The sequence below is a fragment of the Etheostoma cragini genome, chromosome 7 (assembly GCF_013103735.1).
Source record: "Etheostoma cragini isolate CJK2018 chromosome 7, CSU_Ecrag_1.0, whole genome shotgun sequence".
In the NCBI taxonomy this organism is placed as follows: domain Eukaryota; kingdom Metazoa; phylum Chordata; class Actinopteri; order Perciformes; family Percidae; genus Etheostoma; species Etheostoma cragini.
This window is the reverse complement of record NC_048413.1, coordinates 21,611,819-21,635,172: the sequence shown is the minus strand read 5'-3', so window position 1 is coordinate 21,635,172 and position 23,354 is coordinate 21,611,819. Positions and strand designations below refer to the sequence as shown.

The window sequence follows — 23,354 nt, the reverse complement described above, 5'->3', positions numbered from 1 at the left end:
ATATGTGTGTGTGTGTGTCTGTGCCTCACAAATAAAACTGATATTTAGTATCCCTATTTGTATAAGTCGCAATGAAAAGTCTTTCACCAGTTCTTCATATTTGTCCTATTCTAATCAGTTTTTTTTTTTTCATACTGGTCATTTCCTGGCCTCCTCCTCTTCTTCCAAATTACTAAACTGTTGCCTGGGTTTAAATAAGCTTCTTGTCTCCCACTGTGGACTGAGTCTGCTTTCTGGAAACAGGCTGCTGTGTGGAGCTGCGTGCTGCTGCTACCTCATCGGCCATCGGTGGATCCTGCAATTTGTCAAAACAAACCCGATCTTCAACAAAATGCTGACGACAGAGTGAGAGCTCTTTACAATGCGAAAGTCACATTGTGATTCAGTGATGACTCATCTGCTGTCATCCTGAGTAATCTTATCTATACTCCAGATCTATGTAGTGTAAAACACTTTAAACCTTTAAAAGCACACATCTGAAAAAGACCAGAGCAAGTCTAGTATTAATGTTTGTTTTCAGATGACCAGAACTTAAACTTCAAAAGGAATGACCAAATTGAAAGCACTAATATAACTATAATTCCTGTATATGTGAATACCTCTCTGCAGGAAGGGTCTATATTCTGGCATGGTGGCCTTCTTCCTGGCATGTCTGACATTCCCTCACTTTGTTGGTCAATATATGGTTTCCCAGGTAGGACTGACCTAAATTGCCCATATTATGAAAAAAAAACACATTTTTTCTGCTGTTTTTTAGTGCGATATGGGTTGCTGAATGTCCTCTGCATTCAGTCTCCAAATGAGCTTTTCAACATCTGCACTGCTTTTCACATCACTGGCTGAGGCAAGGTGGCTAACCGTAGCATGCTAGCACTAGCATTCTAGCTCGTTCTTAATGGCAAAACACTGCTACAACCCACTCTAGTTCACCATAACATACAAAAGAACTACTTACATGTCCTTGTTCTGCAGGTATTCCACAAGTGAGCCCTTGTTCAGAAGAAGTCTCCCAGCTAATCCTGCCTTGTACTGACCAAAGGAGAAAGGGTTATCTAGCTGATGTGATCCTACCTAGCTACTGTGTGTGTGCAACTGTCAGCAAAAATAGTATAGAAATGAGATCTCTCACTATGTAGCTAAAACAGAGACCCAAGGACACAGGGTGAAAAGAGGATCTGCAGCAATGTGCAGTGCATCAAAGATGTGGTGTTTTTTGAAAATGAAACCATGTAAACCTGTTCTGGAACAACCTCAAAATACATTTATGAACCTGAAAATTAGCATTATACGGGCGCTTTAAAGCACAGTCCATAACTTATAAATGGTTGCTATGTGAGATGTGTGTTTCTCAGCTGATCATCATATAAATGTTTTACGCCTATGATTACAAACATTACTAACGTAAAGATTACTTGATAATGTTACTTACCTGTCAGGCAAGATATCATGATCAAGAAAGTGGTTCACCCAGGGCGAATCTTAACCATTGCACCCCCGCCCCCCCAACCGCTCAGGGTGCTGGTCCAGCACTGGCAGCCCACTCACTCTGACAACTCTCCATTTGTGCATGAATAGGTCCCGAGCATGTGTGTGTGTATTTCAGGCCTGTGTGTAGTGATTAATAAACAGTATTAATTATTAAACCTTCAAGAAACATTATAATCAAAAAATAATATTTAGAGGATCAAGTTAGGGATCAGGGCGGGGTACTACATTGTAGGATGTGGAAGAGTTTTGAGAGAAGAATAGATACAAATGTTTTTTTCATTAGATTTGTTGACAATAAGAAAGATGTTGATAATAATATTATTATTACTATTAATAATAAGAATAATGTTAACAATTTGTTTCATTCTAGTTTTTGCTTGTGTCCACACAGTAATCTGAAAAGCATGAATCTATTTCACAGTACACCATGAAGCAGCTCCTGAACTCCTTATTAGACAGCAGGCAGTGGAGCTCTCAATCCCACAATGCCTCTGTTCAACTGGGGAGCGAGCCTTTGTTGGAGTGGAGTTCATCAGGAAGTCCTTTCTACCTTTCTTTGGTTGTCTTTCTGCTAATGAAGGTAACACAATGGAAAAGCCAATTGAGGAGTCTTTTATTTCTGTCTAACTACACTAGTAACTAAAGGAAACCATGACAAGGCACCCAGCTCTGACACCCCGCGTTATTCCTTTGGGTCATGCCATAGTGACCTACAATTGACATACAGTAATTGACCTTTTCACAGTAGAGTATGCAAGGTAAAGATTGTTTGCCTATTCAGGCTATTATGTCTTCTGACATCTGATGTTCACCCTTAGCGACACTGCAGAGGGCACCTAGAAATCTCAGCAGCTGGCCAAGTAATGCTGAGTCACTGGTATTGTTCAGAACCCCATTAACCACCAATATATCGATTAGTCTCATTTGTAGTCCAAGTGGAGGGGAACCTACCATGCTGTCGCAGAAAAAACATGGCATTGTATGTGGACATTTTTGCATTGAGAACTGTTTCTTATACCTCAGTGGGATCCACCCAGTTTCCCCCCATTACTACACGCAGATGTGAGATGTAAATGGACATGATTCAGTTTATTTTTGCAAAATGCACTGCAACATGTCCGTGCACACAGGTTGACAGCGACTCATCTGCTAGTGCTGGTAGAGCTGTTGTAGCTATACAGATGGCAAAGAGAAATGTGACAGTCTGTGTCTCTGTTGTTGGTTCTGAGATGTGGATGTTGGTCCTCGCCTGCACTCTGCCTCTGCCAGCCGGATATGTCATGCCAGTGTTTATCTATGGTGAGTGAAAAGCCCTCGGACGTGCTTGTTTTGCAGAATACTTGAATGGCGCAAGTTGAGGAATTTCTTGTTGCAAACTTCTGTTCTCCAGGGGCAGCTTTAGGCCGGTTGTTTGGAGAAGGAGTAACTGGACTGACTTCTGGCCAACAGTGGGCTTCTATAAATCCTGTAAATCCTGGGGGCTACGCACTTGCAGGTAGAAAACATTGATAAATAGCATTTGTTGTTTGACATAGTGATGACATGACCATCTAACCTCACCTATTCGGAGTTTTGAATTTTTTTGTAAATGTTTATAAGCCACTCTATTTTTACATCAAATCTGCCAAGAGCTAAGATTTAATACCAGGATGTAAAGAAAACTATAAAATAATATTATGTTAACCTAAATTTGCCCAAATCTGCTAAAATGTTGCATTAGATTTTACTTGGGTTCAGAGTTTCCCACTGACAACCAGAGTAATGTTGATCAACTGTTATAGACCAAAACACATCAGGTTAAAGGTGCCGGGCATGTACTATAATTGTACAGTATACCATGTTAAAATACTGATAGAGAGTTCAAAATAACCTGAGTACTAACAGTAGTCTACATCATCATTAGTACCTAAAGTAATTGTGCCTTGTAGGTGCAGCAGCCTTCTGCGGGGCAGTGACACACACCTTGTCCCCAGCTCTAATGGCTATAGAGTTAACTGGCCAGTTCAGCCACGCTATACCCATCATCCTCGCCACTCTGCTGGCCAATGCCGTGTCTCGCTCTGGGGACCGCCCATCTTTCTATGACGCAATCTCCATCAGCAAGAGGCTCCCATATCTGCCCTCCCTGATGAAGGTGTGCCCCCGGTAAGTTAAGACAAAGTGTCAGCCTGAATAAAGAAATGCACCACGTTTTGGGGTGACCTTCTCTGTAGTCAGCTTTTCAAACAAAATTAATCAATTTTATTTTGTACAAGGTACAATTCCAGCGAAATGTTGTCCGATCAGATCCTTAAATGTGTGCATGATTCATCATGGAGCAAAATGTGGACATCAGATCAGCACACACAAAAAGACAAAAATAATCCAGGGTAGATCTGACAGATATCTGGAGTTCATTATGTCTGCTCTCAGGATGACATTTTTGGTCCAGCACTGGACCACAGTGAAATATTTCAACAATTGTCAAATTTGTCATGTGCAGTGTCCAAAGGACACATTCTAAAAGACTAAATTAATCCCCCGACTTTTATTTTAGTGCCAACAATCTGTCTTAACCCTCGTAATGTCCTCCCGAATGCTTAAATGTGTTAAATGACCACACATGGTTTGACTGTTATTTAAAGTATACAGTATAAACTGTCAATCAATTCTGTGTTACATCTTTCATCTTACTTCAGTTCAACCCACTACTACACATTTTTCCCTACGTTTTGGAATTTAGAGCTAATAGACCTTGTTTACATAAAAGTATACCCTGTTTTTGAGTAAAAAATAAAATGAAACTATGAATTATTTTTGACTTATATTATTTTGACTATTTCACTTATAACAGAGTGGAATACGTCAAAGTTTACTGAGGATGCTGTTTTTTAACCATTTGAACTTTTTAAATCACAGCCCATAACCACACCATAATCACACCTGTTGTCCTCTGGGGTCAAAATGACCCCATCTGGTTTTACTGTTATTAAAATAATATTTAGTGGATACTTCATCTAATTCTGTATTAAGCCTTTAATAACAACTTCATTCAAACTATTTTTTTTTATTTCATTCAAAATTTAAGGCCAATAAGACAGGTCAAGTGGACCTTTGTCATCAATTGGAGACTATGGTTGCTTGTTTCTCTCTCTGCTGTCAACATGCATCGTCCATCACTGGGAGGAATGGAAGACTAGATCTATGTTTTGTTCTTTTTATTTTGGTTAAGATTATTTTTGGGCATTTTAGGCCTTTATTGACAGGACAGCTGAAGACATGAAAGGGGAGAAAGGGGGGGAATAACATACAGCAAGGGCCACAGGTTGCAGTCAAACCTGGTCCTGCTGTGTCGAGGAGTAAACCTCTATAATGGGCACCCGCTCCACCAACTAAACTATCTGGGCGCCAATGTTTCATCCTTTGACTGGAAATATTCTTCTGTCTCAGCTGGGTCCTCTTTCTCAATGATTCTTTCTCATCAGTTGATTCTTCATCTTCATCATAATAGATGCAGTCCTCCACTTCTGACACTTCCACTATTGTAGCTTTAGATTCTACCTCATCCATTGACTCTTCATCTTCATCATAATAGATGCACTGCTGCACACCTGATACTTCTTCTATATCAGCTTTAGGTTTTACCTCATCGTCAAGTTCATCCTTCAATTCATACTCATCTTCCCTTTCTGCAGCAGTCAATGTGGGGGCTTTTCAGAGGAAAACACAGCATGCGGTCTATATGTTGGATCTATCATCTCATCATTTTCCTTCTAATCAATTGATTGATCCCCCTCTATATGTTCAGCATTGTCCTCATCTGTCTTTTCTTACCTATTAACAAATATCTCACAAGCCTCCTGTGCAGTTTAGAGCTTCTGCCTCCTCCTTGTGCTGCCTGTCTCTCTCAGACTAATCTGTGAAATGGCCCAACATCTGTGGGAAGAGACCTGTTCTGTTATTTGTTGTTGTCATAACCATTGCTTGACCCCACACAGCACACATCCATAATCAAAGATGTGTTGGCAAGCAGTATGGTGGGACTATCTGCTCTATTGAACCACTTTGTGCAGCAGGACAACAGGAATTATTAAATTCAGTAAAACACCCATAATTCAATCAATTTACTTCAAATTTATTTTTATCATTAAGTGAATAGCAGTAAACAACTACAATTATTTGATGAATAAAAAACATTTTGAAGACAAAAGATTTAATTTGGGGTCAGAATAAAAAACTGGGCCTTGAGAGAACGTAATGTAGCATGCTAGTAGTCGTTAGCATGCTAACATGATAAGGATTACTTAACAGCATTAAACATTGGTATTGTATCTTTCTAACTAAAATATGAACTAAACAAATTCAATTTAAAGTACAGTCTAATGACAGATTATCCATAATATCAGTCTGAAACAGAAGTACTTTCCCCAACCCAGGGTAAAAGTTTCGTTGTTCTTAATCCCTCTAACGGGGTCACAGTTACCCAACTAACATGTTAACGATAGAAAAAGCAAGCTAATGACTGTCAATACTGAAATGTCATGTGCTACCTGATGTTCACTCACAGCATTGTGCCAGGTGGAAAGATGGATTTTTACCAGCTTAGAAGCAGGCCAAGTAATGGCTGAGTCACTGGTATTGATCAAAAGCCCCATCAACCACCACATATCTACTATTCTCACTTTATATTATTGCATTGAGGACATTTCTGCATTCAAAACTGTTTATTATATTTCTGAAAGTAAAGCATCTTTAATGCATTATTCTCTGGGAGAAATCCATTTTTTCCAGACAGTAGCCTGAATTTGCCAGGACATTCACTTCTGATGAATGTTCTTTTCCTTTTAAAATGCAAATGGGAAAGTAAAAACACTCTGTTTATTGATGTGGTCTTTGTAGCCTACTGTTGGCCGCAACGCAATGATCCGCCACTATCTCTCAACATACCAGTTGTTAATAATCTACTCGTGTCACCAATGAGCTATCACAGGGAGATCATATTGAATTGTCAGTTTTCCTTACCAGGCCTCCGCATGGCTCCACATGGATCTCTCACACTATTCCCCAATATGTCAAATACCTGCGCTTTTTCCGGACCGTCCTGACCCAGAAAACAGAGATGGGGACTTGAGTTTCAGACTCTGACGTGAGTCACACTAAAGCTGCGCACACAGTGACATCAGACGTTTCCTCAAAAGACTTCAGACTTGAACCAGACTCAAGATGCGTGACAATCTTTAGGAAATTTTTAGGAAACTTCTGATGAGCTGAATATTATTCCCATCCCTGCGTTATGGCGTAACCTATAACCCACCTATGTAACACGTTACACGTAATACGTAACATGTAACGCGTAATGTATCTGCTGCACGAGGCTACACATGAGAGAGGACAACAAACATGTGACCGCAGAGGCATTTGCTGTGCTGTTCATCATCATTTTGGGCTTTAAAAACTTTAAACAAGGCCCCCCCCCCACAAAAAAACAACGCTAAATGTGAAAATGCAACAGCAAGATAAAGTATTCTGGGAATTTGCATTACGCAATCATTTATGTCCCGCTGGCTGCCACCATGTTAAATATTAACATTGGCTGTAAACCGGTTACAGGCTTCTTGTTGATCATATACTGTAAACACTACAGTTCTATTTAGTTGATGTAACCCTGGCTTTGAGAGTCTGGGGGAGGTGTTGACTTGCAGTAGTTTATAGGCTGTGATTAGGCCAGTTCAAGATGAGCCAAATCAGAATCAATCAACGGCGAATGCCACCCAATGCAAAGCTTTTTATCACCGTCTGCCTGCTTCTGCCTGCTCTTGTCCACTTTCATCTCAAACAAGCCTTCCAGTTGTACATGTAGTGCACATCATGGTTGTGCGCTGTAAGTGAAAAATAAGTTAGTTAGTCCTTTTAGCAATATTTTCCTGATACCCTGAGTACCTCAATATTTGGTCTGTCCTGTATTGTATGTTCAGGTTACAAGGAAAAATACAGTAATTAACTAAAGTAAAGCATTCCAGGTTCTTTATTGTTATATTGCAATAGCCTGTTTACACTAACTATACACTAAGTATACACCAGAAAACTAATCAGAGCTGATACTGTATAATAATAGATACAAGAGTCATAATGATATATTACATGCTTTAAATCCCTTGTATATATAGCTATGCAGTGTTCTGAGCAGCCTGGCTGGAGTGCAGCAGGTGATACAACACTCATTACTTGAGCTCAGAGACTTGTGAGCATTTTTGCCAGAAAACGACCTTATAGGTCCATTGTGCAAGCAGATCGTAACAACCCAGAATTACATAGATTTTGTAAATCTTTACAATGTGACAATAGTATTAAAAAGGCATTAACCTCCATAGAAATGTACTGTTTCATTTCACTACAGCTTCTTTTTTCTTCCAGGTGTGACATGATTGATCTCTTTTTTTGCAGGATTCCCTCCACCCCAGTTGGACAGGTTTTGGGAGTGAAATCAGTGCAGCTTAAGAAAGCAGCTGGTCCAGTGGAGATGCAGCATGCTGTCAACACAAGCACTGACCCGCAAATACCTGTCGTGGACTCACATGGTGCAGAGACAAAGATTTATACCCTAGTCTTCTTGCTAAGGAAGTCATGTTTTGTCTAAATCTTCCGACAAAAAGTAAAACTTTTTTGAAAATATAGAATATCAGCACAAAGTCATTAGGATCTTATCTTAAAAGATACATGCTGGACAACCCCATAGCTATGACACCACATAGAGTTCCCTAAAGTTGATGAGAGTAATTATGGAAAATTGTAAGCGTTTCAAAAGCTGCAATTCAGCAGTGTGAAAGTTCCTTGATAAGAGCTGACAATTGTGAGAAAATAGTCAATTGGCCAGCTGAGCTGCAATCACATAGACGATTTTGTATGTTTGCAACAGAGGACTCACATCCCACTAGACAGCTGCACACACTAAACTGTCGCACCGACTGTGGCTAAGAAAATTGATTTCCTGTCCTTTCTTCTGTTGAAGAGTCGCAGATTATACTGGGCGTTGTTCTCCGATCAGAGCTGCTGACGTTCCTGCGTCACTGTAAGACTGAGGTAAAAGGCTGGCTGTAGTTAGACAGCTGCAGGGTTCAGAGGAAGGTAGAGGAGGGAACTGTCTGAAGCTGTTTAAAAGGCAGAGCATGTCTTTACAATCCATTTGGCATTGACTGAATATAAAACAGCAGCAGAAAAGAGGATGGGAACAGGGTGCACAGACAGGACCGCTGGCTAAAAGGCTCAAACGTTAAAGCTCATTTTATGTGAGGCATCCATTTTAAAGCTCTACGTAGTGATAGCAAATAGAACGGCTTAAATGGGTTTACAACAACTTTTCAAGTAATAGAACTGTAATCATAACTTCTCAAATATTACTTGTATATAATACCTAATGCTACTGCATAACAAGTATGCATCTGACAGTATGTGCATACAAAGGTGAATATTCTTGTGCTCTTCTGTGCAGACTCTGGAAAAACATCTGGATGAGGTCTGCTGCATTTACCCAACATCTGTCCTGTTATCACCCCACAACACCGTTCAGGAGGTAGGGAGACTTTGAGAAAATAGTATAGATGAATTTAAAGGCATAATTCAACACTTATTCTTACTCAAATACTCATAGAGCTAGACGCAGTTATCTTACTGTAGCTTACCATAAATGATGTAATTTTATTTTAATTATTTGTTTATAAGGAAACAAGTACATCTTGAAAAGAATTTTCAACATTTGTGGCATTGCATTAGATTATATCTTAAAGCTAATGCATTTGGGTTCCCTTGGCAGGTAGTAGGGGGAGATAGCTTGGTTTTCTCCTAAATTTAAAACAAAGTACACTTAGCAGCACCTCTAAAGTTGAGAAATTTACACTTTGTGTCAGGTGTATTTATCTGGACACTTACATGAATGTAAAAAAATAAGAAAAATTGTTGTTGGTCACAAAATGGTTTTGGCATGTCACTCACTATAACACCAAGCAAATTGCTGGTGTTATTTACATGCTACAGAGCTCCGGGAGGCCGGCTACCAGCAGGAGTTGTTTCGTTGTTTTTGACGGTCCTTTCAGGGGCCATGGTAGGGGAGTTTGGCCAGAAAAAGAAAGCATCTTGCAGCAACATTCGCTACAGATTGAATGCCGTTCTCCGGCTTGAACACGCTGTGGTTTATGTTGACACCACATTGTGCTATTTCATTTTGAGATTTTTCATTCGATACGGAAGTTTAGTTTTTGGAATTTAATTCTTGCATGTTACGTTTTGTTGTGCAAGATCAAAAAACACCCCCTCCTCTGTTTTTTCCAGAAATTGCACCCTGGGAATAGGTATATATATAACATGACATTATGAAAGGGGTAATTCATAATGGACACATACAGATAATAATCAACCAACTCTGCAGAATCCCTCTGCTTTTTCATGAGTTTTAGGTCATCATTTAGATGTCCCGCTTATAACTTTACAGTTTTGGTTCACTGTTAAAAAAGCTCTAAAAACCAACTATGCACTACCTGCTCAGAGAATTTGACTATGGTGAACACAGTGGAAAATTCAGCTTGAGTCAGATATTTCCCGCAGGAGTTGGTACATTTTCCAGGTGGCTGCAAACACAACTCCAAATGAATGAAATAGGATGTTTCTCCGTAACGGCTGGTTATGCAAGTTTATCATTGGTATCAATCTTCTTGTCCAAGAGAGAAAATGAATACGCATATTTCTCAAAATGGTGAGCATTATTTTTAGGAATCAGTTATTTCAAATCTAGTGTCCTTTGCGTCCTCACAGGCCTACAGTTGCCTGAGTCTGATTGGAGCTCAGACCTTGCTTGTCACAGACAGGGGAAGACTGGTCGGGGTCATCACATGGCCACAGGTAATGAGTGTTTGCCTGAAATATGTGTGTGTGAAATATTCACCACCGCTCAAAAGTATAATACTCAACATTTTCTTAATGACACATACAGCTGTATGGATTTGTTAACAATCTGCAGGGTGTTGGAGGCAAATGGCTACTTATGAATTCAAAGCTTTCTCTTCCCTCCCTCCCTTTTTATCCCTCTATTTTCTCCTCCAGATGAAGAGAATATTGGAAGACTTGGCCAAAGAAATCTAAGCAGTGGCACACAGGAAATAAGCTCATCCTTTTTATCTTTTTTTTTTATGCAAACACAAATCCATCTCTGTCTGATTAGCTGCATAGCTCTGCTAATGAGACCACTACTTCATTACCCAGGCTTAACAGTGTTTGCGCACATACAAAACTGTCATCAGTGTGAAGCTCCTATAATAACATTTATCAGAGCTTAATGTTTTGCCTTGTATTATATTTAACAGGATCTGGTCCACTGAGGAGATAGCACACTATCTCATTCACGGATCCACTTTGTGACATTGAAATATGAATGTCTACGCCGAATATGTATTGATTTAAAACCAATTAACACAATTTAACCCTGCTGATGAATTTTTCAAAGTTTGAGATTGACTATGTTATCTTTCATGCAGCGTTTGGTTTGAAATGTCCTTGGGATAAGTATGTCATCACATATCCACCATGCCCATATTACCTGGTTTGGCATCTTGTAATGATGCAGGTGGCTCACTCAACTTTAGTTTTTCTATGATTTCGGTGTGGAGTCCAGAGTTAAAGCGGCTATTTTGAATTTTAAGAAGTCTAACTTTAGCATCCCCCAGTGGCAGAATCATAAAGTTCAATGTGGCATACAGCAATTTACGCCTCTGCGCCTCCCTGACAGTAACACATAGCTTGCACACACATTCACCTTGAAAAGAAAGATAATGTATAATAATAATAATAATAATAATAATATGAATTACAAATCTTCACACAGAAGCTTTGACGTATAAATATTGAGTGATTTCTCCTGTACACGCCAGGAATATGACGACAGTTGCCTTGGTGACTAGGTTCCTGCTCATCGTAATCAAATCTTGATTGCACTCCAAACTATTAGTTTGGGCTTTTCTGATGTGATAATTAAAACTCAGGACAACCTTGAATACTAAATAACAAACATTACAAATAAAATCAAAATAAAATGTTTTACAAAATCATTAACTTGTATTATATTGTAGCCTGAACCTCCCAAAAAAAACATATGAAGGGAAGAAAATGCAGAGCAACAAATAAATAAGATATGACAGATGTTAAGTTAAGTATCCATATAGATTTCATCTTTGTCTAAACATCTTTATGTCTATCAATGACAAGTTAATGTCTGCCATCATATGATGAACCAGTATGAGGCAGATTTTAAAGGGTCTTGTTTTCATTGTTTTGGCCATCAATCCGGTTCGTTATGATAAGATTGCTCTCACCAAAGTCATAATTAAGATGATGGAAAACATCACTTTGTCACAATTCAGAAATTAGATTAGAGATTCAGGGATTTGAGATTATTAAAAGTAATAAATCATACTTAAGGATTCAGAGGGATTATTATGCAAGATTGCATATGCAATGCAATTATTATGCAAAAGGACTTTGAGCAACTGATTTTCTAAGGCCATTTATTAAGAAACATATTGCTTTATGCTGCGTTCAAGGCAACCCGTAACCAGAGCCACGGGAACATATTTTGAATTTGGGGTGCTGACAAATAACCAAAGTGAAGTTTTCAGCCAAAGTCAACCACCACCTACCTAACTCCATCCATCACAATTTATTGAGCTGTATAGAGATTAATTTCATCATAAATAGCCTGTCCAAGACAATAATTAGCCTGCCATTGACTACTGACCCGGAAACACCAGAAAATAATAGGCCGTTATCTCCATTCAACCAAACATAAATTTCTTTCTTACCCATACTGTTAAGATCAAGTCAAAATATCTCTTTTTTAAAACAAAGGGCACTTTGTGGTGTCCAAACAGTACTAAAGCTTCAATAATAAAAATGGAACACATGTACACGCTCCACAAGCAAAAAAACAAGAATAAAGGCCATAATACAAGACAACTAGGCACGGGTAACGCAGGATATAGGCACACGGCTGCCACAATGGCACACAATCACTAAATCATATTAAATCAAATGAAACATTAAAATAGAGAAATGCAGCCTTAAGATTTTATAGCACACATCTTTAAGGCATAAAGATATTGGGCTGTATGTATCAACAGTTCTTAACAGGGCTTATCGTTTTGTAACAATACGGTAGGATAATTAATAAACATAGGTGCAACCTCTTTCTGGTTTTCCAATAAAAAGGCTTTACACGCATGTAAAAAAAAAATCACAATTATCTCCAATAATTAGCATAAACTTTCAGTTGAACTGTTACTAAAGAGTTGATGCCAATTTACTGCACGGCGGCAGCATATTAATAAACCAGCTTTCCTCCCTTTTGCTGCAGTTATAACACATTAAACAAAAAAATCCTCACCTCCAAAACGTCTACCAGGAGAAGTGTGACCCCGAGGCTGCAGCACTGACGTTGACGTTGTTAAGGTTCCCTACGCGCCTGCACTGCTGCTGCTAGCTTGGCTAACAACATTAGCTCCCTCGTCGATTGTCGCTCTGGGAGTGTGGACGTGAAGAGGTGCTGCTGCTTCTTTTTTCAGTTACAGTTGCTGAGTTTTCTGCCTTCGGTCTTTTTAGGCTTTTTAGCCTGTGGTGATGGATAAAGAAATCCAAAATGCACTTTTGTGCCATGGCTAGCTAACTTCTGTAGCTAGCCTACTGTTGACCAGCAGGGAAAGTTCCCATAACTCTCTTCACTCACCAGCGTCAGAGGCACGCAGCGCGCCTCACTCTTGGCAAAATCGGCAGATTCATTCTGATCAAATTATATGTTTATCTATTACTTTCCAAATTGTAAAATGTTTTACATTTAATGTCTAATGAAAGTGATTAGGTTTATATTAATAATCAATTTAATAAAAATAAATGTTTGTGTTTTTAATTATGGTTGTAGTTGTTTGTTCTTTTGCTAGGGGGTGCTGCAGCACCCTCCGCACCCCCTAGTTCCCGTGGCCATACCCCTAACTCATGTTTTCACAACCTTCTACACATGAAAGTGTCCTGGAACGGCAGTCAAAGCTGTAACTTACTGCTCGTGAACTTTCACCAGATTGTTGTAATGCAGTTACAGTTTTGACGTCACACACACACAAAAATAACGTGTTGAACCCTGTTGATTCTGTACAGACGCCGGTGATTAACAGTGTGAAATGGAAATAAATAGACATAAATACGTGAGGTAAAGTAAAGCCGCACATGGTAATCAAAACAAAACACATACGATTGTGTACTACTACAGGTTATATTTACTAAAGGAAGCCCAAAATATGTTGTCGACTAGAAATTGCTAGTATGAGCTAATGCTAGCTAATCTCAACGGTAGTGAGTTGTGACAAAAATCGTAATTTACGGGCCAAAAACTGTGTCTGTAACGCAGCATAAGATTTTACATGCAACAGGACTCTAATCTAATAGTGAGAGCAGCTCCAGTCCTGGTTTCCTGGTTATTCCAGACTGAGTTTTCAGACACTATATTGATTTTAACAAAATAATCATTCTGTCTGTACAACAAGATCCAACACTACAATAACTTGCAGCTTGTCAGAGTGAGACTGTCTAACTCGATACTGTCACATTTCTTTCGCAGAGTAATCCGCTGTTTTTGCACTGTGGAACTAACTAGGCCTCAAATCAGTTGCCTGTTCTGCTTCAGGATTTTTCTTTCATGATGGATGTGATCATCTAGCTGTGCACAGTCTTTTGTTCCACTTTCTGACTGAGATAACAAAAGAGAAAGCAGCTACGGCGCACCACACAGCAAAGCTTCATTTACTGTAAACCATGCTAAAGGAAACAACATGGCAAGTATCACTAACACCTCCATTCTCCAACCATCTCACACTCTCAAACACACAGGCATGCTGACATACATGTACAACTACACACCAACCATATGCACGCTGACAGGTTCTGTGTACTTCTCCCTTTCTTTTTTTCTTCACTCATCTTTTTTCTGCTCCCACCACTTTCTCACTAACAAGTGTGAATAATAGCTAACCAGTGGTGTAGTCTACGTGACACGCAGGTATACACAGTATACCCACTAACAAATGTCCAGGATTTCCATTCACCCACTTAAAATGCCCAATGACACTCAACAACATACTTTCCGTTATATGTTTGATATATTTTGAATTGTCATCTGTGTTTTTCTTTTTTACATTGGCTAAATAAAGGTATTATTTAACCATTTATAATAAAGGTAAATTGTTGCATAAAAATGAGGGAAATTAAGTTGTTGATGCTCAAAACTTCCCTTCCACTGCAGCTAACCATAGCTGGGACTCAGACATAACTGTGTGTCCGCTTTCTTAACAACAGACTTCTTCTTCACTTTAGATTCAGGTGAGACAACACATTTTCTATTTCTTTCATTTTCTTGTTCTACTCCGACTGCTTTAGGTTGAATTTCAATTCATTGGCCCTTAATTTAATTGTTCAATCATCAATGTAAAGGGAAAAAGGATCAAAGACTGAATTGTACAGTCTTGTACAGCACATATATTAAACATGTGTTATGTTTAATTCACACCAGTTGTTGTTTGACTTTCCACAGTTCAAGTCTACCTATAATATTAAAGTGTTCATTGTACACTGATTACAAAATGAAAATGTAATAGTGAAACTCTGTACATTCACAAAAGTATAATCTTCTACATGGGAGAAAATACAGTTTAGAGTCTTTGTATCTGAAGACCATGCAGGCGCTGAAACCCTCTCAGACGAGCCATTTGAAGAATTGCCTCTTGCAATATCTCACCGACATTCACTGCTGGTGGCTGAGAGTAAAGTCCCCTCAGTGGGGCTCATTTCAGCAATTGCCATCAACATTGCTGGCTTCTTTTCCTGTTGAGCCTAGTTATAAAAAACATCATCTTCAGACAGCGAGCTGCTGTCTACGTGTCGGACAACAGCCTCTGCAGTTGCAGTGCTTCTGTCCTCGATGGGCCGATGTCTGTCCGGCTGGGTGTTGGACGTTGAGGATATGCAGTCGACCATTGGCGGAAGGATCAGGTTGGCCACACTGTTGTTGCCATATGTCTGGGCGTTGATGCTGTACAGGTGCTGAGGAACACCGTCCAGCAGGAACTGGGACAAGAAATGGCTTTGTGCTGCTGAGGAGGAATGATAACAGGATCAGTCAAATGGTTGCTACTTGAAACACTAAAAACAGGATTTGAACCAGGATCAATTCTGTGATCAGACATTTAGAGAATGTGACACGGATACAGCGCCTTGTAAACGTGTAACCCCCCCCCCGCTAAATCAATAATTTCATTAGCCAATAATCTCTGGGCTAGCTACTAAACAACGGCGGCTAATATTTTTTGACATTATTAACATGATTAATACCTGAACCTGACACGTTGAAAGTCCCAGTAAAAACGACCAATTTGACACAATGTTCTAACATTCAGCAATTTTAGTTGCTTACGTTTCCATTTGTGTTCTAATCTGCGCCATGAAATGACCAACTTCATCTCTGGGGACTACCATCATTAAACTTCACAACCACACTACTGTTCTTCCTCTGACAGATTAGATAGAGACTCAGCCGAAGGCATGAGTCTGGCACATCTGGCCAAAACTACATTTTCTGTGGTTTTGGCCAGTTGTCCAAAAACCCTTTCCTTGACTGGGTTACAGGTTCATATTGGCTACAGTGCCACAGGAAATTAAAACAGTTTCAAGCCCTTCGAGCCTGTAATTGTTTGTCCTCTGTGACTAACAGACAAGTTTGCAAACTCTAACTTGTAGCACTAAATTAGATTTTTTTGCAAAGGGTCTAAAATTGCCCAAGACTTGAATGAATGCATTTTAGAAGATTTACCTCTTCACACTTGTATATTGTAGAAATAACATGCATTCAGTGCTGAATTGGTCCGGTATACTAGCTGCACACAAGGTTTTACTAGCCAATGTGAAGTCAAAATGATGTAGCTCTTGCTGGCGCACCAGGATTTGGAGTACTTGGGCAAAGGGTGCGCATCAATCTATTTTTTACCATCCAGGACTCTCAGACAGACTGCATGTCTCTATTGTAAACTCACTGGGTTTGGATGAGTTCTTTAATGTTGAATGAAAGGTGTGATCCGACAAAGTAGGTCATCGAATCAATTTGAAACATTGACGGCAATGCGGCTGTCTGTTCTGCCGTTGTTTACCTTTTTCTTTTCTTCTAGTAAAGGCTCAGCAAGTCTTATGTGCAAGGACTTATTTGTGAAATAATGAAATACAGTAGTTATCTGCTTCTCTTCATAGACGTACGATTCATCAACTAACATATCGTATATATCATACTGTTATATGACAGTATGTGACATACATATTCAACATACATTATATGACATATATACATTATATATATAATGTATTATGTCATATATGTTGTATATAATTTATTATATCACATATTTCCATAGTATACATATAGTGTTTATGTAGTATGTTATATTACAGTATGTGACATATTTTCAACATATATGACATATGTACTGTACATTATATATAATTATATTGTATGTCATATATGTTGTGTATATGTCACATACTGTTAAATGATATGTTATATATGTTAATACTATGCAATTATATAATATAATAACATTTTAATCATGTTAAATGTGTTTGCATCCACTGGTTTACTTGTATTAAGATCTGCCCATTTTGCATGGCACATTTCAAATTAGGATAAATGAGAAATCCTAGACCTAAAGCTGCAGTGACACACACGTGATCTTTTTACATGGTGTACCTTGTAAACTGGTGGAGGGCTGCTCTGAGCTGTCGTTCATGGACCACACATGCATAGAAGCCTCAGCCAGGGCAAACTGCTCTGCCACTCCTGTGAAACATACACATGTTATGTTCCTATTCTCATACGTCAACCCCTAGTTGTTTTCATCAAGTCTGTGAGGATCAAAAGGAAATTGAGTAAGTGCATTAGATTTAAGTTACTGTCATGGTCTTAAGGGACATTGCTTTTTGTAGGAGCTTTGTCTGTAAAAGCCAATCGAACAGAAACAATGCCCCAGAGGGATCTGAGCTTCACTTCATCTCCACTGACCACATCTTTATTTCTCCTGAATTCATTTCATTCGTCTGTCTCACCTGCAGCGAAGCGAGCTTCCTTGATCTCGTCCGTCATATGAGAGTAGAATTGTTCGTCCTCGTGAAGCTCGGCCCCCATCCCCCCCCAGGAACCGCTCCAACCGCCCCCACCTCCCCTGGCCTGGCTCCCTCCGCCCCAACCCTTCCACTCAATCAGGTGAGCAACTCGCCCCTGGGCCATCGCCGTCGGCTTGGTAATATGCTCCTTTACCGTGGCCACCAGACCTAAAAAAGGGGAGGAAGAGGGATACATCTTGATAAAGTGGATTAGACAGTATGTGGTAACACATGAAAGGAAACAAGTGGCTATGAAATGGTGTACAGTAGGTGATAGAGCAGGGCAAAAGTATGGGACATGGGATGTGGACATGTAAAAAGGAGAAGAATCAAGAAATGGTTATATTTGAAAAGAAAATCTAAATATTTAGCATATTTCAGAACTTTTATGGTGAGCATTTACTCCTGATTTGAATAGCTTGTTGCATGACGGAGGACTGATGAAAAGCTCCATAGAAAAGGAATTGGAGAACCATCACCCAAGGTGATTTTGGAGAGCATTGCATGTTTTCTTGTTTTTTTATTTAACAGACAGCACTTTTTTGTCTCTATATGTCTTTGTTATAACTAAATTATAAATACATTTGCTTTTTCTTTAATTATTTTTTTGTTTGTTTACAATTTACTTAAATTTAAATGGCTATTTATTACCAACACCACAACACTAAACCAAACAACTTTGGTCTCATTGTGTAGTTTTAATTAGAAGTGTATTTCAAACAATGGGCCCTATCTTGCACCCGGCGCAGCATGGCGCAAAGCCCAACGCAAAGCCCAAAGTAAGTGTCTTTGCTACTTTAAGACCGACGCAGTTGTTTATTTTAGAAGTCCTTTTGGTTCATATAATCATAAAGATGTGTACAGACAGAAAGCGAAACAAATTTTCGCCTTGAGTTGTTTGAGCGATTTTGACTACTGTTTGTGCAATCAGTGTTGATTCACTCCAAAAAGACGATTTACCAAACTGTATGCCCCTTTTTTTGAGTATATCATGCCACTTGTTTTAATTCTGGGATTTTACCAGGTCAAAACACAAGACATAAATCTTATTGTTTTCAGGTCAGGTCTTAAGTCAGGCCAGTCATAGCCGTCAACGGAAGTCAAAGTCCCATGTCCTATCATTATGACTTAAATCCAAGCATTACATCTATAGCTGTGTTGCTTGCACTATGTGGACTCATTTCAAGCAGTAGGAGGTGCTCAGTATCTCTACATTAGGTTATTCATAACCTGTAGAATCACTGGGCAAAACCACAAACATTTTTTTTTTTTTTGATCACACAAGGCAATGGTATAAAGCTCTAGGGAAATGAAGAGTTGAAGTGAAAGTGACAGCATACCTTGGTCATATTGCAAAACAGATACACTCAATAGACATGAAACGACAAAAGTGATAGCTTGAAAAGGCAAAGGTGAAAAAAGAAAATGAGGAGGAAAGGTTAAGATAAGATAAGGTAAAGAAAAAAGGCAGAAGAATGTCAATAAGAGAGAGAGGGAGGGACAGGGTAACAAGCTTAGAGAGAAATGGATACAGTTAAATTAAAAAAAATGAAGCTAATTGGGTTGGCATGCATCCTGGGCTAATTAAACCTGAGAAAAACATCCCAAAATATTATTCTCATTTGATCTCAACACATAGAGACACTTCTCTGTGTTTTGTTTTGCACTGCAGCTCCCACTGCTGTCTCACCCTGCGTTCACACTGTGACGACTCTGTTATGATGCTGTTCTGCTGACGCTCGGTGGTGAGGAAGCTGTGCTTGCATCTATTTAAGTTGTGCACACCACAGGAAAATCCTAATGTTTTTCAAATTGGATATGTTGGCCTGTCCACACTGCAGTGGAAAAATGACCAAATCGTATTCGGCTGACGGTTGCACCCCACAGAATAATCATACGTGCCTCTGTGGGCAGCAGCAAGCCGGACTTCTCTGTTAAACTGTAGCTACAGTGCAGGCTGCAGTTAAAAACACTGTCCTGTTTCGGGAGACTGGAAAATGTATTGGCCTGGTAGGGTTATTATGTTGAATTAAAAAATGCAACACAAACTATGTATGAAAGTGGCATACATATTTTCATGATGGATTATCAATTCTGTTACAGTCTTGTTAGTCTATATAGACAACGTTTCCGGATGTCTCTAATTTTTGCCTGGGTGTCCGTTACCTTCCTCTTTCTTTGTGGTGGCATTCTTAACTCTGGTGATGTCTAAAGGACTATGGTTAACTGCTCCTCAGATCTCTGCAGGGTAAATCCAGACAGCTACTTAGACTATCTATCCAATCTGAGGATTCTGTTGCACGACAAAAACAACCTTTGAATAAGAGCATATTCCACCAAAATAAGTTCCTTCTTGAAGCTATTGAGTACTGAGTCCCCTTGGTTGCTGTTTGAAATGATTGGATTTCTTAGTGTTGTTTATCGTCTTGCTACAGTACAAGGCTTACACGTTTGACAAAGTAACCAAAGTAAGTAAGGAATAAATCCCGTTACAAAAGCAGACATATATTGAATTATGAGAGGCATATTGTGAGGAAACACAGCTGGATGAACAAACATTGAGTGTTGTAAAACCTTTAGGTAGGGCTGTAGTACAGTACTCTAGACCATTTTTCTATGATCTCAGACTTGTCTCGGACTCACTGGCATTTGGACTTGGACTTTACATGGTCTCGACTAGTCCTGGTCCTTGTCCTAGTCCTAGTCTTGGACTCAACAAAGGTGCCCTTGACTACAGCCCTGCCTGTAGGTGCTTCATTTGCAGCTTAGATATTTACCAGCCAACAAGACTAATTCTAGAAAACAACTAAAGAGGGTAAGACGGATAAGGAATGTCATTTGCTTTTTTCCAAGTCACAAGTGTTGATTTCAAGCTGTGGTGAGAAAAATCTGCAGATTGCGGTTGTGAAAAAAACAATTAGGATCCAAACAATGTGTGATTTTAAAGGCTGATAATTCCAAAAGGTATAGTTTGTGATGCCTGTTTATGTTTATCAATGTGTCAAGACATTATTCTATAGACAACACTTTGTTTTGAAGTGATCTGTCTTTATAATATGAGCTGTGTTGAAAACGCGAAGCCCGGTTTACCCAGTATATTGTGTCATGGTTGTGGTGTTTTGTTATAGTTTTTCCTGTTCTATTGTGTTAATTTAGTCCTTGTTTATTGTCTCTTGTGTACTCTGTTGGATTTTACCCTGTTTTCATTCTTGTGTATATTTGTTGCTTCAGTTTCCTGTTTTACTTTTGTCTGCCCCGCCCGGATGTGTTTCACCTGTTCCTGAACCCTCGTGTCACCTGTCCCTTGTTTCACCCTCGTTGGTGTATTTAGTCTCTGTGTTGTTTTGTCTGTTGTCTGATCATTGTGTGTATTTCTTCCCCTTTTGTCTCAATGTTCCAGTTTATTTTAATGTTTTTTTTTTTTTTTCACCATGTTTTTTGGAACCATGTTTTTTTTTTTTTTCCTGCTTACTTCAGGAATAATTTATTTTTCATTTATTAAATTCAAAAACAAAGACATGCACACATTTGAAATAACAAGTTTTTCCTCATTTAAAAAATCATGAAACCTAAAAAAAGTGATGTAAATATTTCGAAGTTATGATGTTAGATACTTGCCCAAAGCATGTCCCTACCATAATTCAAGGCATTTAGACCAATCAGAACAAATGTGACTTATTTCCTCATAATACTAACTGCATATTAAATATAGTCTTTGGGCACAAATGATGACTGACAAGTGATTAAGTCTGAGCAAATGTCAAAAAGCTTCTTTTTTTTTTTTTTTTTACTCGACCGGTTCTTTCACTCCCAAAGCAAAGGCTTTTCAACTGGCTGCCTGAATGTCTGCATCTGTCTAATGTATTCATGAGGTTTTCACAGCCTTCATAATTATGATGTGGGTCTAATAAAAGAGCTTTCATGGGGGAAAGTTCAGCAAGGAATAACACATTAAGTCCGATAATTAACCTCCTGCAGAGAGAGGGAAGCAGTGGAGATGAGGCAGACGAACACACATTGAGGAAAAGGGAATAAAAAAAGAGTAGACCCCACATGAAGAGAAGAGTAATCAGACTCAAAGGTAAAGAAGAAAATCATTTGGGAGAAAGAAATGTCTGTCTGTCTGGGTATATTGGCGTTGCAGCATGCATATGTGTGCAAAAAAGGGCACAAGGGGGAGGAAAATTACATTACTAACCTCCCATGGTTAATACTGTATCTTGCTGTTTTCCGTGTTGTGTGTGTTTGTGTGTGTGTGTATGTGCATGTCTCACCCATCAAAGATGAAGTGGCCAGCTCGCCTATATTATAGCCACTGGTTTTATCTGCCACACTGCCGTTGGTTGGATTCTGGCCATCCTGCACAATATGATGCACAAGAAGAGGGAGAATATCACATCTTATTCATTAATGTAAGATAAAAAGCTTGTGTTTCCAGTGTAAACTAAAAATAATAGCTTGATTTTAGCTTGTTGCAACTGCATTTATGACATGGGTTTTTGAATAGATTTCATATGACAAAAAGAGATTTTTCATCTCACAGATGAGCAGGTAACCCCTTCATATAATATATAAAAACCTTTAAAGCATGTTGTTTGATGTTTTCAACCAAGTAGTTATGACCTTTACATACACAAAAAACGGCACATACACTATACACACAAATGGCAATCATGTCTATCGTCACACTCAATGTGTGACGACTCAACCCACATACACAACAAAAATGGTGATTAAGACAATAACAGACTGCTTTTGTGAAAACCCAACAGTTCATACTCAGTCGAGAGGTCTTTTAAACTCAATTAGCTGTTTAGTTTATGTTTGTTTAGTTAAGTTAATTGGTTTACACAGATTATTATACACATAACCTACACATACACAGCACCTCAGCCTGCGGGTTGAAAACATGCAGAACTGGCTGGCTTTAGTCCACAGCCTCTGGGCAAAAAAGCCTCTGATGATGCTAAATGACAATTTTAGCATCATCAGACTCTTTTTTTCCAGACCCACATTACAGAGAAATCTAGTCTCAGGGGGACATGAGGGCGCGGAAGCATGGTCATTTGAAAATACTACTGGGTTTCTACTGATACAAAGCTTAATCCTAATTGGTGAAGTACAGTGTCCCTTTAAAAAATCATTGTAAGACGCAGGCAGATTTGCTTAGGATTTACAGGAAAATAAGAAGTTTGTAAAAAGCCTGAGTATATGTAATTCACTAAGCCAAACTACGGGTACCAAAGACAATCCGAAATTCACAAACATTTCCTACTTTAGTAAAAGTCTGTACTCTAAACTCTAAACTGACCATTCTTAATTCTTCAGGGGCAGTAATACATGTAAATGAGCAGCAGATTTAGTGGCATCTAGCAGAGAGGTTGCAGATTGCAACCTGTCCCTTTCCAAGCGTGAAGTAAAACCCACACTGACCTTAAGGTAACCTAAAAGTGCAAAACATCCTCTCCAGCCAGTGTTTTGTTTGTCCCAACGGGTTCCTAGCCATTTCAATGACGTTTTAAACTCTGGTTGATTGTGAGGACTATTGTTAACGGCTCCGCAGATCTCTGCAGAGTAAATCTGTTGGGGAGGAGTGAGGATTGGACCCAAATGCAGAGATGAGGACAGCAGGCAGGCAGGCGGGTGGTAACCAGGAG

General features: G+C 39.1%; 2 protein-coding genes and 1 long non-coding RNA gene across 7 annotated transcripts in view; 1 reads left to right on the top strand and 2 right to left on the bottom strand.

Moving 5' to 3' along the window:
• The window catches only part of clcnk (chloride channel K), a 16,385-nt gene extending 4,864 nt beyond the window's left edge, over positions 1-11,521 (top strand). For 2 of the 4 annotated variants that reach the window (XM_034876574.1, XM_034876573.1), the window contains exons 10-20: positions 244-345; positions 610-694; positions 1,910-2,068; positions 2,718-2,787; positions 2,879-2,983; positions 3,417-3,633; positions 7,912-8,045; positions 8,477-8,547; positions 8,957-9,037; positions 10,273-10,359; positions 10,561-11,521. In XM_034876574.1, the coding sequence (XP_034732465.1) occupies positions 244-345; positions 610-694; positions 1,910-2,068; positions 2,718-2,787; positions 2,879-2,983; positions 3,417-3,633; positions 7,912-8,045; positions 8,477-8,547; positions 8,957-9,037; positions 10,273-10,359; positions 10,561-10,599 (1,150 nt within the window). In that variant the 3' untranslated portion in view covers positions 10,600-11,521. Of the gene's footprint in view, positions 1-243; positions 346-609; positions 695-1,909; positions 2,069-2,717; positions 2,788-2,878; positions 2,984-3,416; positions 3,634-7,634; positions 7,675-7,911; positions 8,046-8,476; positions 8,548-8,956; positions 9,038-10,272; positions 10,360-10,560 lie in introns of those variants that run through there. The other 2 variants (XR_004657261.1, XM_034876575.1) reach the window with 2 other exon arrangements.
• Positions 1-14,741, bottom strand: part of LOC117947565 — a 20,828-nt gene extending 6,087 nt beyond the window's left edge. The window contains exons 1-2 of the long non-coding RNA XR_004657264.1: positions 14,528-14,741; positions 12,498-12,499 (exon numbers count right to left, since the gene is read on the bottom strand). This is a non-coding gene — a long non-coding RNA (uncharacterized LOC117947565). The remainder of the gene's footprint in view (positions 1-12,497; positions 12,500-14,527) is intronic.
• Positions 14,742-15,081: 340 nt separating this feature from the next.
• The window catches only part of fam131c (family with sequence similarity 131 member C), an 11,525-nt gene continuing 3,252 nt past the window's right edge, over positions 15,082-23,354 (bottom strand). Inside the window, exons 3-6 of one of the 2 annotated variants that reach the window (XM_034876600.1) lie at positions 21,972-22,056; positions 17,641-17,865; positions 17,285-17,374; positions 15,082-15,641 (exon numbers count right to left, since the gene is read on the bottom strand). In XM_034876600.1, the coding sequence (XP_034732491.1) occupies positions 15,385-15,641; positions 17,285-17,374; positions 17,641-17,865; positions 21,972-22,056 (657 nt within the window). In that variant the 3' untranslated portion in view covers positions 15,082-15,384. Of the gene's footprint in view, positions 15,645-17,284; positions 17,375-17,640; positions 17,866-21,971; positions 22,057-23,354 lie in introns of both variants that reach the window. The other variant, XM_034876599.1, reaches the window with a different exon arrangement.